Below are 17,332 nucleotides of genomic sequence, written 5' to 3' on the forward strand. Positions count from 1 at the left end.
TATGAATAAAAAAGCAATGCTGAGCCTCACTACCACAGAAAATTGTTAAATGCTTAAAACTGATGCATGAAGAAAGGTCTGTTCCTTTAGCAGGTGATTATTTGAGAAAGATCCATTGTTTCATGTGCTATTTCTTTAACAGGTCCCTTTTGACTGTGTCTACTATTGGATGCATGTGTATGTTTATTCTTTTAATAGGTTTGGTTTTGAACAGTCATTCATATATACTGACATAGACAGTATGTGTTGGTTTGTTAGAAGTGTTATTCCTTTCACAGGTCCATCCCAGAAGCAGTTTATTAGAAATATATAAATTTTACAGCTACACTTCAGTGGGGAAAAAAGAAAAACCTCATTGAGCTTGCTTTACTGTTACTTCACTAAAACTAGAGAGCCTCACCTTGGGTTGAAGCACAAACCATTCATCTGTCTGATTTTCAAAATTCCAGGAGTCCAAAGGAATTTCCACCTCCCCAAGAAAGCTGTTGTGCCCAAATCTGTCATAGTGCCAGACAGAAAGCTGGAGGGTCCTGGTCTCTAGCTGTGTATGGCTGATGACATACTATTGAAAGACAAACAGAGTGGAGAATCTATTTAATGAAAGTCAAGTCCAGTTCCATAATGGCAATATATAAAAAAATACAATCTTATCTTCATAAAGTACATGGTAGCTGACAAATGAAGCACGGAAGAGACATTTGTTCTCCTTACAAGTGAAGATCAATTCAATTGCAGAAGACTATTATTCAGGAGAGATCCAGAAAGGATAACTGTTCACTTTACAGCCTGCATTTATCTTTTTACATTATTGTTGTTGTCGCTTGTCTACATTATTTCTTTACCAGATTATTTTAAGAAGTTCCCTTTGCAGTAAAAATTCTTTTTACTTAATTCTTACACAGTAGCTTCCACGGTAATTAAATAGAACAATTAAAATAAAACTCTATTCTATAACAAAGAGCCTTTATACAAAAAATGTTGGCAGCACCATAATGAACTTTCTAAAGTGTCCCCCCTTCTCAGTAAAGTCTCTCCACAATTTTTCAAAAGCCCAAATGGTTACAAGTGATAATAATTAAAATATATATTAATTAGCAGATTGTAAGAGGCCAGCAGTCACACCATTAGAATGATGAGACTTTGCCTTGAAGGTCTGAAAAGATCAAAAGGATTGATTCGAAGACAGTTTTTAAATGATAGTAATGGGAACCGTTAGGACAAACAGTTCTTCTGCCATTGAATCTAGCTATTTAGCTCTTACCCACAAGTCTGAGTAAGCAACCTTGGTCAGAATGTATATATATATATATATATATATATATATGAAATTTCATCAGATTGCGTAGATGGGGCCTAACAAAGTTTGGAAGCCATGTTAGGATTGTCTTAGAGAACAGTGTTAAATGTGATCTTTGCTAGATGGATACTAACTCACTTTTTCCCAGTGCAGACCAGAGGCAACTATATTATAAACCATTTTACAAATGGTGCTATAAAACAGATTGCCCCTTGGTAAACAAACTGGCCAGACCAGGTGTATTTAGTTTGTGAAATGAATTAATAGCTGGATTAGGCCAACTACACTGGCCAGAGAAGTTACATTAGCCCCTCTAACAGGAAACTTGTTTGGGTAGATTTTTATTAGCTGCTATAGAGAAAAGACCACCCTGTTTAAATACTTGGGTGCGATTTTCAAAAGTACCTGAAGGACTTCGGAGTAAAAATGGGATTTGTGAGGTAATATAGCTACTTTAGAAACTCCCATCACCCTTGGTTCCAAACTCACTCTAGAGGGTGTGACATTATGCCCCATATCCTTCATAGAGATATTGTTATGACTATGGCATAACTAAGATGTTTTATGCAAGATGGGTCATGTGAGGTATCATTGGAAAGGTTATTATCTACTAAATGTGTTTATCCAATTTACATGCATGTATCATTTCTGTATCTGAAGTCAGGAACATTGACTGTGTGTACTTGGGGGAATGCCTACAAGGCAGTATGCAATCAGCCTGAATGAGCCATTAGGAAGAACAGTAAGACTTGGAAGATACTAATCTCCCACCTTCCTGAGATGCTTCCTGGGCTTCTGCACTGCAATGTCATGTGATGATGTTGCCTGGCACGGAGTACCACCTTGGACACTGCTAGTATTTTTCCACTGGAAACAAAGGATTCCTGGCTTATGTAAATTCTATTTAAGGCTGGGAAGTGGCTCAATCAAGGCTTTTCTTCACTGCCTCCCTGCCCAAGAAGGAAGACTGCTAAAAAACCTGAAGGAGAAAAGGAACTAAGCAGGCGAAAGGCCAGGCTGAGACAGGGGTCTAGCCTGTAAAAAGACAACTGGAACTCTGAGCTGCAGAAACTCTGCAACCTGCCTAAGCAACACATAGCATGAGAAATTAGTACCTGTAATCTGGTTTTATTGTTCAGTAATCTGCTTTGTTCTGTTTGCTAACCCTTACAATCACTACAAATTTACCTTTTGTCATTAATAAACTTATTTCCTGTTTATTCCAAAACCCAGTTTGTGCAATTCATATGGGGGGATAGGGGGGAAGCTGTGCATATCTCCCTCCACATTGAGGGAGGGGACAATTTTTATGAGCTTGCGTTGTACAGGTCTCTCTGTACAGTACAAGACATTATTATTTTCGGTTTACGCCCCCAGAGGAGGTGTGCAGAGGAGTGCTGGCCATTCCCCTAGCTGAGCCCTCCCACAGAGAGCTGATCACAGACTCAGTGTGATGCTACAGGTGGGTGGGTGTGTGTTGGAAAGGAGTTTGAGAGCTGGTCACAGCAACATAGAGTGAAGGAAACCCAGGCTAGTGAGACAGGTGGGCTCAGTGGGACCCCAGCACATCTGGTGGCAGCCGAAGGGGGGGTCCAACCCATCACAGAGGGGATTTCAATTATTCTGAAACCGATCCCCGAAAGCAAAAATACAATAGTTGATTATCAAAAGTTATGTTATACCTGGAAAGGAAAAACAAAATAAAAACTCTCCCTCAATACTGAGAAGTCAAAAGCTACAATCACTATGACAACTAGATATTTTAACTCAAATATTTCCATTTTCAGAATCATTTCCCAGTGTTTAAAATCAATTTCCCAATGTTTGGTTGATGGTATAAATAAATAAAACAAAAAACAAATTAAATTTAATGGTAAAATTCAGCATGGATTACAGGCATGGCAGTGTTCTCACCTTCAGGGTTTCATTAAACTCTGGATTGATGGTGTTGCTTTTGATTTTGGTCTTGCGTTTACTTTGGCGAGATTTGTCTGGCAGGAGGTATGTTTTGACATAGCTACAGATCAAGAAATAAATTATTACCAGAGAATAAAAACAACCAAGTCTGAGAGGGCTACCTGGCAAAACTACACAAGAAGTGTGAGTCAGGAAATCAATTTTTGCAGAATCCATGCACAAATATTAGAGAGAAAAAGTGAGCTACATATCTACAAACACACAAATGCACAGAGGATTCTGAGGGCATCAAAATATACCTCTACCCCGCTGTTCTTGGGAGCCAAAAAAATCTTACCGCGTTATAGGTGAAACCGCGTTATATTGAACTTGCTTTGATCCCACGGAGTGCGCAGACCCCCCCTCCAGAGCACTGCTTTACCGTGTTATATTCGAATTACTGTTATATCGGGTCGCATTATATCAGGAAGAGTGTAATTACAAGAGCAAAAATTAAGTAATTTGACAGTCCTGAGAAATAAATATAACTTTATTAGCAAGTTCCTGTGTTGTAGTTTTTATGTTTTTGATTGACCATATATGCTAATAGGCAAACCTTGAAATTACACACAAATTCATCCTTTGGCCTACCTTTGTATATTTGCAGGGTTAGAGAATTTTAGAAATTGTTATTATTAGAGCTTGATTAATACATAAAAAAAATCTTAAATATTTTAGGCTTTTTTAAATTCTCATATACTATCATATAGTTTACTACAAAACTGGGTAGATGTACACACAATTACTAAAGAAATAAAACACAAAAAGATGGGGGTCGGGGGGAGAAACAAAAAAGACTGACTAACCTTGGCACCTCCTTATTGCATTGCTTAGGCAATCAGATATTTAACTTCCGGTTGAAGTCTAAAATGAATTTGCTTTGGTCATGTTCATCTCTTTTTGTGTTCGCTTTCTACAAACATTCATGCAACTGAGTTTTACTAGCATCAATATTTTGGGGGAAAAACCCACATTTTAAGTTTGCATTCTCAAATATTGGTGGCAGAGATTGAATTTTAATAGAGCATTAATAGCTGATAACTGTTTGTTACAGTTGCAGTCCTCCAGTGAACTAAAATAAACAATACCGTGTGGTTTATGTGAGCAAATCACAACTAAACAGCGTACTCAAATAGCAAATCAGAGTAAACAAAATTAGTTAAAGTTTTGTCAAGTAACTTTGAATAGCAGATTTGAGAAAGGTCATGATCTGTCCATGGATATTCAGGGGAAAAAAAGGCAAAATCATTCAAATAAATTACCTAGTTTATTTATGAAAAATATTCACAGAAACTATTTAAAATGAACAACATAATAGCCAATTATTCTCTTGGCTCTTGTTCTATTTAAGGATAGTTGTGGAAACAGCTCATTATTTTGCGGTCAGACTGACTTTAATAGGAACTTCTTCCAGGACCATACAATTAACACTAGTTTGTTTGTACGGTATTATGCTATTAGCCTGTGGGCATGGATCAGTATTCATGTCACACTCTCAGCCAGTACCTGCCCTAGGCCAGGGAAGCTAATGTTACAACCAGCAGACCAAATTCAGTGTTTTGAATCCTGGTCACATTAAGAAGATTCTATTGGCCAAAAAGGCACATTACAATTAATCTCGGAGTGATTACTTTCTGTTGTCATCGCATAGGAGCTGAACTTTCCCCTACTTTGGAGAGCAGTAAGGTTCTGTATGCAGACTGGGCCCAATTCACCTTGGTGTTACTCCAGTTGTACAGCAGTTCCACTGGTGTAAAAGTGAACTAACAGTGGTGAATATGGACTATTGTTCATATTACACTATTTTCCAATAGTGGTGCAGTATCTATTTTTTTTAATTATAAAAAAGGAGCAATGAATAAAGTGGAACTTAGGATTTACCGGTATGTTTGATTTTAGAAAGAGGCATATTTGGAGTGAGGGATGAAGGATGCAATTTCTTTCTACTCTATAGGTTGCTTTTTCTGGCTGTGTTTTTATTACTAGGAAATGGCTATTTTAAATTAAGAGAATGTAGAGGTCTATAAAAGCGCCATACTAACACCTCTGGCAGATCAAGTCTTCTATCAAAGGCAGAGCAAACCGTCCCAACATTATCCCTCTACAGGACTTCAACTTTGACTCTAGCAGTAAGAAATTAGTTCAGTCTCCATGTCCATTCAGATCCCTGGCCCTTGTGCCCAAATTGCCAATAAAAGCATGTCAATTATTTCCAAGTGCGATAATGGTGGTTAATCATATGAACTCTTGCCCATTATGAAACACACTGAAAACACTAACTCATTTCACATGGGATTCGAAGCAGTCTGAGTGTTAAGGCTTCTGATCACTTGGGACCTAGAGGTGAAAGGCTTCATATCCCGTTATCAGTCCACATAGTATAGGGCTACAATAAGTTCTCACATGCAGTCTAGAGATTCAAACTGTGCAGTAAGACTGAAAACGCTTCTAGGAAAGGGTAAGAAAATTCTCTATGCTTACGGATCTATTCTTTGCTTCTTTTCATCTGCTACGGCCAGGTTTCTGCAGTTTTTTACCAGGATGTTGAGGGCACCCATTTTGTAGCTGTAGCTGAGGTGGAGAAGTATTTCCCCACTGACCTTCACGTTGCCATAGTCCCCAGTTTCACTGTAAACACTCATTATGCTGTTAATGCTAGTCTGAAATAAAGACCAAAATAAGACGACTTGGAAGCTCAATCACTCTCTTTCCAGAACCAGCTTTTTTCAAATAATGAAAGTCCTGCAATTACTGTTCTGCTGAATCTGCTATGAAAACTAGGATATCAAAGGACAAACAGAATTATCACTTACTTGATACAGAAAGGTATCACAATATCTCAAATGCCTACACAGTGTTTCTTCATATGTTGCACTCAAAATGATTTATAAAGGTGGCTAAGTTAGTACGATCACCATTTTCAGTGGGGCAACTGAGTAACACAGAGGTTAAGTAAATTGTCTACAGTCACATAGCAAGTCCCAGGAATAGAGAATTGCCATACTGGGGCAGACCAATGGTCCCACTAGGTTATTATGCTGTCTCAGACAGTGGTCAGTACCAGGTGCTTTAGAGGAAATTATATGAAACCCCATAATGGAAATGACACAAAAACATTGCTGTATTAGGATACTGTATATGTCACCTCATCATGGGCATTGCTAAAAGCATAAGCACATGTCACAAATTTTTTAATTGTCCCTAATACAACTACTGGAAAAGAATTAAATCTTTGTAAGACAAAAATTAGTCAGTTTGTACATTACAGAAACCCAAGGCATTTTAAAACTCTGGTGCATATTTTTTTGCTGTTTTTTAAATAATATTGATCAAAAACATATCTAACTTTTGGTGTCTTTAAATTGCGGTAAAAAAAGCCTGTGTAAACCACCTAAAGAGTTCTCAGCACAAAGAAGGAATAAGAGGGAACATCAGAAAAGCAGAATGCCAGAAAAACAGTTCACAGGAAGCAAGAGAACTCACAGTATCACCATCTGCGTCAGGTACATTTAAGTAGGAGCATTTCCTGTCAGAGCCTTCAGGAAAGTTCTTTCAGGAAGACAATGCAAAAGTCAAAAGAAAATAGCATTAGATGGCTACAGTAAGAATTCAGAAAAGAAATGACAAGTTCTACAGGCTAGGTGGTAGGTACAGTAGTGATGTGCTGTTAAATCACAGTGATACAGTACTTATAGCAGTGAGGCACTAAGCCATACCTAAATCTCCCTCCAATAACGAATTGTATAATTGTGTAATGAGTGAAGAAGTGTCTCCTGGTTGCCTGCAGGAATACAGATTAGTGACAAATGAAGACAGAATCTGCTATATTATGGTAGCACCAAACAAATTAAAAGTGAACACCGACTCAGCAAACTGGGATTTTCATTTTGGTCAATAATACTGCAAACACTAGTTAACTCTGTATTTGAATATTCCAATTGAAATTAGCGGTCTTGTGTGAAAATTTAAGCATGTATGTAAGTGTTTGCAGCACTGGGGCCTTCATAAGAAACTAGAATTGTGATTAGAGGAAGCTTCTCTAAACACTTGTAGGTTGAGGTTAATTCTGTGGAGTTTTTAAGGGTATATGTAAAATAAAAATAATTTTTTTTTCCTGGTTTTACCCTTTACTATTCTTTTAAATTTGGCTTCCAAATTTTGTGAAAAAATTATTTTGGTTTTTTTTTTTCAAACTGAAGTATTAAGAACATCAGGGGCCCGTTTTCCTCTTGTTGCTGAAAGACCTTGGAAAAATGTCTGAAGGATCTCACCAGTGAGGTCACAGGAGTTTATAACTTGATCACCAGCTCCTCTTCTAACCAACAAAGGGAGAATGTATGAGCCACAACTTAAGCTATAACCTCTTCTGACATTACTGGTTGGACCCTCCAAACATCTTGCTAAGGTCCTGCAGCAAAGACAGTAAAGCAGGGACTGGTGTGGTTATTCTTGATATCTTAAATCTAAAACCAAATCACCAGAAAATGTCTGTGTCTCTCTTTTTTTTTTGTTTAAGAGAAAAAGTCTGAGGTTAAATTTTATACATCATAAAAGTGCTTTGGCTCTTATTGCTATTGGTGTGTTCTGTACTGCAGTTCAGCTTTAACACTAGGGGGGTACGGAGGTACCACCTTCCAACCAAAACAAGCTATTTGTAGCAATTGATACAAATTGGCTCAAACTTCTAGGCTAGGACTTGTCCAAGTCACCATGCAAGCATCAATCTAAATTACTGCACAAATAAGATTTCCCTCTTATCTCAATATACTTAGGGCTACATTTTCAAAGGGTGTTGCCTAAGGTGCACGCCTAATATTTACACACCTCTATCTGTTATGCACATAAAATGCAGTTATTCAAATTTGAATGAAATTATCCATTGTGTGCACAAAAATGTCTATTTACCCATGTAGCAGAAGTGTAACAATGTAAGACACAGCCTTTGAAAACCTGTTCTTAACTTGTTTATGTTAAAATCAACACGTTGAGGAAAAAAAGGATCGTTCTTTGATGCATCTAAGCCCATTCTTGATTTTTTTCCTCTGTTGAGAGGAATGAAAATAACTAAAGCAGTGACAGTGGAGCCCGGAAATCAGTCAGAAAATCCCTACGTTACAAATAAATCTTTAATAAAATAACAAAGACTAATTTAGAAAACATTTTATAACAACTGAAATATTTCACTTCTTACAATAAAAGCCTTTTGTTTTGTGGGATTTACATTAGGAGTTGTGTTAAATATGATACATGTGGCTCTTTAAAGAAAACTTACTCATGTAAAGACTGTAAGTCTCAAATACCACTAAGAGTTTCAGAGGGCTGAGCTTCATTTTACTAAACCTCTGAGGCCTGTATTTATCAGCTTAGCATTTTATATCTTACTGGTAAAATATAAGACACTGGAAAAAGGAATCATACTGATGAAATGGTCCTGACAAGTTGTTGTGTCCAGTGGAGGAACCCAGGAAAAATAACATCTCTTTTCTTTTAGCCCAAATACTGTGGTTTTGATTTTCAGGGCACTCTAAGTATCTACACTCTAATATCCTTACTCAGATTTCTATAAAATTAGGCTCATTTGACATTTATAATATTATTTTGTGCCACTGTATAAAGTCATTAGTTTCACTATCAGAAGCTAAAATTCAGCAACAAGCAAATTACTTGCAGAATCTGTACAATACTGAAGGATGAGATGCACAGAATAAACTAAATAAAATCAGAAAAGTGTGAGTTTTAGAGATGGGGAATATTAGCAAGAACATACACTCAGAGTAGGTCAAAATAGACCAGTAAAACTGATCCACTCGGAGTGGGGATTGGGGGGGGAAGGGAGGGAGAAAAGCTGCTTGCTGATGTTAGCTTTTCCATTAACATAGCATGCAGTGACTTTAATAAGCATGCTCGGGTGGATGTGAAGAGGAAGGGAGCACTGAGGCATGAGATTATCTCAGTTCTACTGCAGCAGAAAAGCTGCATTTAGATTAGGAGAAAGGTCAAAAGGAATCTATATAGAAAGACAAAACCTCTTGCTGAAAGTACCAGGGAAAATGCTCATTAAATACAGTTACCACCTAAGGGCCCTTACTAAGGGAAGTATTGAGCACCTAGAACTCCAGTCTCAGTGTTCAGACCAAGAAAAGGAATTAATCTATAAAATCTATAGACTAGCAAGCTATAGGCTTTATAGATGTGTTGGCAATGATTCAAATTCAAATTTAGTTAAGTGGGTGTAATTCAACTGATTCTGATAGAGTTACAGTTGCTTACTAGGGTTGATTTGGCCTGACATGCCCAAGACTCTTTTAACTCTGATTCCTTGAATTCCTTGAGACCCTGGAATAAAAAGGTTGACCCAGCTCTTTCTCCTTCCAAAGCAACAAGCTGAATTCCACGCTCACAATTGAATGCACGTCTTTTGGAGGTGACCTTTACTGGAATTCTGTCTGCGTTGTGTGAAGCATTAAAAATACAATAGCACATTCCACAAAATATAGTTCATTTCCTAGTATCATGGCCCAAAAACTTTCCTTTCCTTTATATCAAATGTCCTGATCACTAGTTCACCTTGCTAACACCCTCCAATCGAGAAATTGCTAAACTCCAATGGCACTGTGTATATTTGCTGCAATCTTGGGTCCCACAGAGCTATTCTGGCATAGGACCTAAGGATGGGCAAGGACGGCTGTATGCCCCTTTTGCAATCCCCCTATCCCTGGAACAGCTGGGGAGTCAGCTAGTCAAATCTCAGGAGTGAGTTAAAACAGTCTAAGGGTGGCTCTAATTTATGGTGCCTGCAGTGTGCACCACTCATGCCCCTTCCCCTCAGCATGCCTCCTATCTCAGGGAGTATAAATTGATTACGTAGTGCTGGTTACACCAACTCTATCCCATCTGGGATTCCCCTGCTCTAAGTGGATCCACAGCTAGGCACTTCAAATAAATTTAAGGTTGCTTGATACTGCTGGAATACCACAAAGCAGCCTTCTTAGGGCTAAGGATCTGGTTCACTGTCTATAGTTTGGGAAGTGTCCTCAGAATGAAAAGCTGTTGCAGAAATATACAATATGGAAAGCAGAAATGCTTTCAGCAAACCTGATCCTCAAATATCTTACTCTATGCCTATGAAATGACTTAAACATATGAGCCACACTGGGATTGTGCTGCATAGAGATTGGAATATATGTGGGGAGTCGGGGTCACCATCAGTATCAACTCCATGTGGGTTATGAAGCTACTGACATATCATGCAAATACATAAAATGAAAGCACTTGTATGTCGCAGGGAGCTTAAAAGGATGTTCAGTTTTTTCAAAGTGAGGCCAAGCCCAACCATTCACAACCCCTCCAAAGGCTGCAATGAGAAAGAAGGAAAGACAGAACAGGGTGAGATCCTCTTCCGATGAAATGAAGATGGTTCAAATCAATCACTTCTCTAGTCTAACTGTGAAAAATTGAGCTCATTCCACACCATAAATCCATATTTTTAATCTCTCCAGGTACAGGCCTTGTAGTATCTCACTTCATCACTTAGCAGGAGCTAGGGTTGCTAATTTTGGTTTGATGTATTCCTGGAGGTTTTATCATATGACATACTCTTTAATTAAAGATTAATCTTTAACTCCTGGAGACTCCAGGGCAATCCTGTATGGTTGGCAACTCTAGTTAAGAGCCCGTGAGCTATGGCTATTGTTTACTCTCTTCTCCAGTCACCCCCAGACAAGACCCCTATTCCCCAACTATCAGTAAAAATCTTTTCTATCATAAGGACAAATTGTGCCTCTATCCCCTTCCCAACTCCTCAGAACTCAGGGAATTTCCACTGCTACACTTCAGCAAAACTATTAAAAAAGAATCAAGTGTGAGCATTTTCTTTTCCGCTGTCTGGCACAATTTAAATAAATATAGACATTTGCTATCCTTGGTGTCTTGTGAAAGATGTTTTATCTTCTGAATAGGCTTGTCTGACACTGATCAGAAGTCAGGCAAAGTGGATGGAAATCACATATCCTTCCAAAAGTGGGACTGTCATTTCAAGTGACAGAGGATTTTCTTTTGAAGCCACATTATCTCCTCATATCAATACCAGCTAGTCTAGGTTTGCTCATTTTGACAGAGCATCTAGATCGGCCAGATGTTTCAGGTTTCCTCCTCCCATTCTTTTTCATGTTGAAATTGCTCACAGTGCACATACAGCATCTGCCAAATAGATCACAGTTACAATTAATTACGGTTAAGAGCCTGATACTGAGTGCCCCCTGCACACCTTCTTTTGAGTTCATTTCAAGGTGAGGGCACTCAGCACCTTGGGCAAAGTGCTCAAAACTTCTGGAGATCAGGTCCCAAGTCATTAGTGTGCAAGGAGGACAGCTACACTATAAAGAACAATGGATTTCTGCTTCAGTACTGATTGCAGAGAATGGCCTTTTAGCTTTACGAATAGGGATACTAAAAACGCAATAAACAGAAAAATCACCAAGAAGTCAAAGTTGCTACTAAACAACAGTAGGAAAGGAGGTCTGGATATGAAACATTACAAAAAATATCTAGTGAATGAAATTGAATGCTCAGTGTGTGTGCTATGTCAGTAGCCCACATCTACTTCAGCAAGAAACTGTTTGCTTAGTGACAAAGAATGAAGGAATTCTAGATGTTTTCCAATGGAGACCTTACTGTTGATAATCCACTTGCCAAATGTCCACGATGTTTTAGATAATGAGTGGCCGCTATGTCATCAGGGTCTTCCTCTATCTCATCCAGGTAATCCTAACCGCAAAGAAAGAAAGTGTCATTTAATTACTGTAAGTCTGACTCCTTCCTTGGGTTTTATTCCATATTTTTCTGTTTAAGGAAGATTGTGTCAACACATCTCCCAAACTCAAGTCTTCAAAGACTTTTGATTTACACTTTCAACAACTTCACACAATCACAATCAGTACAGCAGGAACAAAGGGCACTTCTGGCTCACCTTTCAGCTGTTTGAAAACTGTAAAACCTCCAGGCTTCTATGTCTCCAGAGTAGGAAATGGATTGTTATCTTAAGCGGTGGGGCACTGTATTATGAACTCAATTTCCAAGCACGCTATGTTCTCAGCAGTACACTTGAATTACCTTATTCTGCTATTACTGCTAGGCATCTTCACACACGTATTTAGGTTGGGAGACGAGGGAGGGACAAGGTAGGTGTTTTTCAAATCTTAAGAATATAAATATGAAAACTGGATGGCTTTGGATACAGTAATGGGTTACGGAGGCTTCAACCTTTAGGTCATCAACTAAGTTCAGCCCAAATCCATAGTGACCAAAAGTTATTACCACCATTAACTAGCTATTCAGTGAGCTGAGTTTCATGTTTACATAATAACTAATCCGCACCACTAGTACTGTTAATTTGCATCCTTGTTGGCAGTCATAGCAGACAGACTAAATATTAAAAAACAAAACAAACTACTTTTTGACTGGTACTTTGAGTATTCCGAGTCATGTTTGGGGACAATGAAAGAAACATGTCCTACCACTGTCTGTGCTGAATACAGCTGCTGAATAAACAGAAAACTGTGGCTTCCAGAAAAGTCTGGAAATTTTCAAGAAGATCAAATTCATGGTTCTCTTTTATTCAGCATTATAGAATTTTAACAAAGAAATTATATTTTCACAGGTGTATGCGTGTGTGTGTGTGTATATATATAAATTGCATTTTAGTAAATTACCTAATTCTTATACCTTAGGCACTTGAGTAGAAAATACAATTTGGTAATTATAAACTAAAACTATTAACTGAAACTTGAAAGCAGATGATTAACAGGAATGTTAGCTTTTGATAAAAAATTGAAAGATCCCCAAACAGAAAGTTACCATCCTATTATGAGTGGTGTGGAGACTTCACGGGTTTTAACAAGCATTATAGATGGCAGAGTCTGAATGAGTTCTCCCCTGACAGCTAGCTGAGAGGGGGAGAGACTTCAGGAGCAAACTGTGTTTACATGAACACACCCACTCTGCCTAAATATCCAGCAGATAGAGTGGTGTTGCTCAAAGTGATCAATTTTGGCTGGTGATGGGTTACAAATCACTTTAGCGCTGAATGCTGAGGTAGTGAAATGTTATCAATTTTGCTGTCTTTATTGTATGACTAAAGGGGAGCAAAACTGTGCTTAACCTGTCCCAAATGAGGGGGTCACCATCAGCTGAAAGAACCTCGTTAAACTAGGGGGTTGAATGCCAGACCCTGTGACAGTAAGAGGGATAGGAACAACCATTGTGAGTGGGGTATGGTGAGGGAGCAGAGAGGGGCATAGAAAAGGAACTTTTGGTTACAGAACTCAAGAACATGAGGTGGAAGGCACTGCCTCATGGACTGTGCAGGGTGGGCGTCCTGCTCACAGTTTTAGGTTTATGAATCCTGCTTGTGGCATTTCCCCTAATTAATGTTGAGTGACTTCCTTCCTTTCATTAAAAGTTTCTTATCTACACTCTGTGCTTCTGAGAGGGGAAGTATTGCCTCTCAGAGACACCCCAGGGTGGCATGTAATTTTGCCAGGTTACTGGGTGAGGACTTAAACCCCTAGATATTGACCCTGGCCCTGGCTGCTGCTGGCTCCAACTGGCAGAGGGATTACATAAAGGTTATGACTGACATTTTCAAAGCTGCTGCCATTAGCTTTAATGGGAATTGACCACCCACATCGCTTAAGCAGAAGTTTTGAAAATTGGAAGACAGCATCCAAATTCCCCTTAGGGCTTTGAGAATCCCACCCTACATGCTAAGTTAAACTACTGTTGTCTTTCTTCCAAACCAAGCAGATGCTTATCTCCTCCAAGCTCAAGTCTCACAGCTTTTTATGCAGGCCAGGAGAACAGAGTGGTAACTGGGCATGTAGGGAAGTGTTGTGGGTTAGAACTGTTAACATTTGTCAATGGATTCCCAGTTATTGCATGGACAACTCAATTTCAGACAAAGGGTATATATCTGACTGCAGCTAGCAGTGAGCCTCCCTGACAGACAAGTTTAAACTAGCTTGGCTCAAGCTAGCATGCTAAAAATAGCAATGCAGATGTTGTAGCACTGGCAGAGGCTTGAACTAACTACCCAAGCTCAGATTCATGACACTGGGTGGGCCTGAGAGCCTGAGCCTGCCACCCATGCTGTTAAGTTCACACTGCTATTTTTAGAATGCTAGTTCAAGCCAAGCTAGTGTCAGTATGTCTACAAAGCTCACTGCCAAGAGTGGTGTAGACATACCCACAGAGGGCCAAGTCCTTCACAGGTATAAATCAGGGTAGCTCCCTTGACTTTCCCTCTCCTCACTGACTTCAATGGAGCTACCCTGATTTATACCAGCTGACAACCTGGCACAGAAATAAGCAGACTCCTGCAAAGGAGGTATTCTTATCTCCTACCAGTGTAGGGGTTATATTGAAGGAGCAAATATAGACACACAGCCAGGACTATTTTCTCCCTCAAAGTTATATATAATACATCTATAGTTTAATGAAAAAAATGATAAATAGTTTTTGATTGCCCAGCAAACAAATGTGAACATTTTCAAACTTGGGTGCCTAAATATGTCTTCGGGTATTTAATTTCAGACAGTCATGCTTAAACATTTGGCCATCTCGTCGTCCTTGCCAAAGGAACTATGAAAATCTAACCATTAAAATCTGTAACTCACCTTATACAGACTGTGAGCACATTCTTGAAACCAAGAGATTGCTAGGAAAGCTAAAATTTCACCTCAGACTCTCTCATTTGCCAGCAGAGCCACAGTTCATTTTACACAACAGCCCCAATGTTTCTCAAGGGTGCTATAGAAGCACAGCCATATAATTGGTTACTGTTGCTTATTAAAGTTAGAAGTGGTAGGAGACTAAGCAATCTTCATTCTCTCTGTCAGGGTTATAAAAATACACTTAATCCAATTCTTTCTACTAAAATAGTTGAGGAAGCGGTGAGCAGTGCTTTGTATTACTATAAGTGGCTGAATAGGTGTTTCTTAATAGACCTTTAAAAACCAATTCAGTTCGCTCTGATACACTTTTGAAATTGCTTCTTTTAATTCCCTGCTTTTCCATGTTCTGACAGAAGTATTTTTGTCAGTAACCCAAACGCATACAACTAGAGAGTTCTCTCAGTTTTGAAGCAGACACCACAATTAACGTTTTCCCTCAGTGCTCCTTGATAAATGTATTTCACAGTATTCAGTTTTTAAAATCTATTTGGAAATTGAAGCCAAGAAGCATAATAGAATCAGAGAAAGAAAAGACCTATCAGTTATCCAGTCCACCTCCCTGAAAATAGTAGACAGTGCCCTACCAAAATCACCACCAGCTGATTGGTAACAAGGGAGGCAAGTGCCCTCCCTCACTCTTTCAGCACAATTCATCCAGGCAATCTGCTTCTTGCATCCATGCAGGACATCCCCCACACCAACAGCAGCTGCCACTAACCAGGAACACACACTTCAAAGCTCAGCTACCATCACCAGCTGGCCAGGAGTTGATTCTTCATTTTGCACACTACCCCTGAGATGTGTCTCACTTCCCACACCACAACCTAAAACACTGTGAAGACCACAATGTTACCCCACAAGCACAGCATTACTGCATCCTTAGTCTCTTTGGAACAAGTGCTCCCAGGGTGAGTGCTTCTGTCTATCTTACCCCTTGATACCAGCATGGATGTCTGTGTGTAGCTACAGGTGACAGGACATGACTGCCTGGATTATTTTTTATAACAGAGTAGTGCTCATAAGGCCCAATCAGGATGGGGTCCCCATTGTACTAGGTGCTGTACAAACACCCATAGACATGATCCCTGCTCTGCAGAGCTTACAATCCAAGAAGACAAGCGACATATGAAGGGTGTGGGGGAGAGGAATATAAGTCAAATACATACAATTTTATATACAGTATAAAACTAAAAAAAAAAAGTTATAAATACATAAAACAAAAGCTAAATAACCCCACCTGTCCCTCACACATCATTAACTTGTTGATTTCTTATAGGCACTGAGGCCCAGGTGGGACTTGGATATATTTTAAGGAGGAGAGGGAAATGGTTTAAGGATCAGTTCAGGGAAGGCAGTCTATGTGCAAGGGGAAAACATGGGAGTGGGCACGGAGACGTTTGTGAGAAACTGAAAATAGTAGGTGGTGACTGGCATCACTGGGGAGAAGAGACAGGGAGGGTGACGTGTTGCAAGACTGGAACAGTGAAACAGAGAGAGGGACAAAGTTGAAGGGCTTTGATACCGAGTATAACTCAATATAAAAATAAAAAATCCAATAAAGCAAGCGTTAGTGAAGATCTGAAGTGTGCAATGTACTAAATGAATGGTATTCTAAGATGAGACGCCATCCACTTATAAACCAAAAAATTCCCAGGTGAACAGCTACTGTATCTACCATAACTACAAAGAGCTGTAACTATAGCTATTACTTGGAATCAATTATATACATCATGCTTGGAAAGTAACGTTGCCCAAGGATATCATTTGTTAACTGTCCACAAAATTCCACACAACTGAGGCACCTTCTTAAACTGACTCCCAAACACATTTGTCTCCATAAGCCCAACAGTCTTCTACTCCAATTTTTAATATTACTGTACTGTGCGGTGCTTTACATTCTGCAATGATTGCAGCATAAGCTAGATGCAGACTTGAATTTATACAAGTCTGAGTTCATTCTCATGCAGAACTAGGAGTTTAAAGATGCGAGAGTAACAATTTTTCCACCCTGTGAGCTTTAGTGTCATTTCTAACTCACCAGGTCCTGGTTTAAAGCATCAGGTACTGATTTACTTCTTAAGCTTACAGCATCCTTGTTTTCTTCTGAGAAAGACCCACCCAAATCTATCTCAGATTTGCTGAGATCTGGAAAACAAAGGGGAAAGGAAGGTGTTTATTAATATATAATTTATACAACAAATACTATTCTTTTCATATGGTCACTTTTTAGTAGTTGTTGCTACAGTACCAAAATGTTTTTTTTTTAATCAAATCAAAATAATCGCCATCAAGGAATTTGTGCCATGTCACCCGATTGCGGTATGTGAGCACCTTCAGCTGAACGATGGAA

The 17,332-nt window shown here is 39.0% G+C and overlaps 1 protein-coding gene across 7 annotated transcripts in view; it reads right to left on the minus strand.

Annotated features, from left to right (window-relative positions):
• Positions 1 to 17,332, minus strand: part of SYTL5 (synaptotagmin like 5) — a 167,162-nt gene that overhangs the window by 17,442 nt on the left and 132,388 nt on the right. For 6 of the 7 annotated variants that reach the window (XM_050936521.1, XM_050936518.1, XM_050936524.1 and 3 more), the window contains 6 exons: positions 17,021 to 17,127; positions 11,927 to 12,019; positions 6,737 to 6,802; positions 5,735 to 5,913; positions 3,212 to 3,314; positions 401 to 562 (listed from right to left, as the gene is read on the minus strand). In XM_050936521.1, coding sequence (XP_050792478.1) covers positions 401 to 562; positions 3,212 to 3,314; positions 5,735 to 5,913; positions 6,737 to 6,802; positions 11,927 to 12,019; positions 17,021 to 17,127 — 710 coding nt within the window. The remainder of the gene's footprint in view (positions 1 to 400; positions 563 to 3,211; positions 3,315 to 5,734; positions 5,914 to 6,736; positions 6,803 to 11,926; positions 12,020 to 17,020; positions 17,128 to 17,332) is intronic. The other variant, XM_050936522.1, reaches the window with a different exon arrangement.

Source organism: Gopherus flavomarginatus, chromosome 1, assembly GCF_025201925.1.
Source record: "Gopherus flavomarginatus isolate rGopFla2 chromosome 1, rGopFla2.mat.asm, whole genome shotgun sequence".
In the NCBI taxonomy this organism is placed as follows: domain Eukaryota; kingdom Metazoa; phylum Chordata; order Testudines; family Testudinidae; genus Gopherus; species Gopherus flavomarginatus.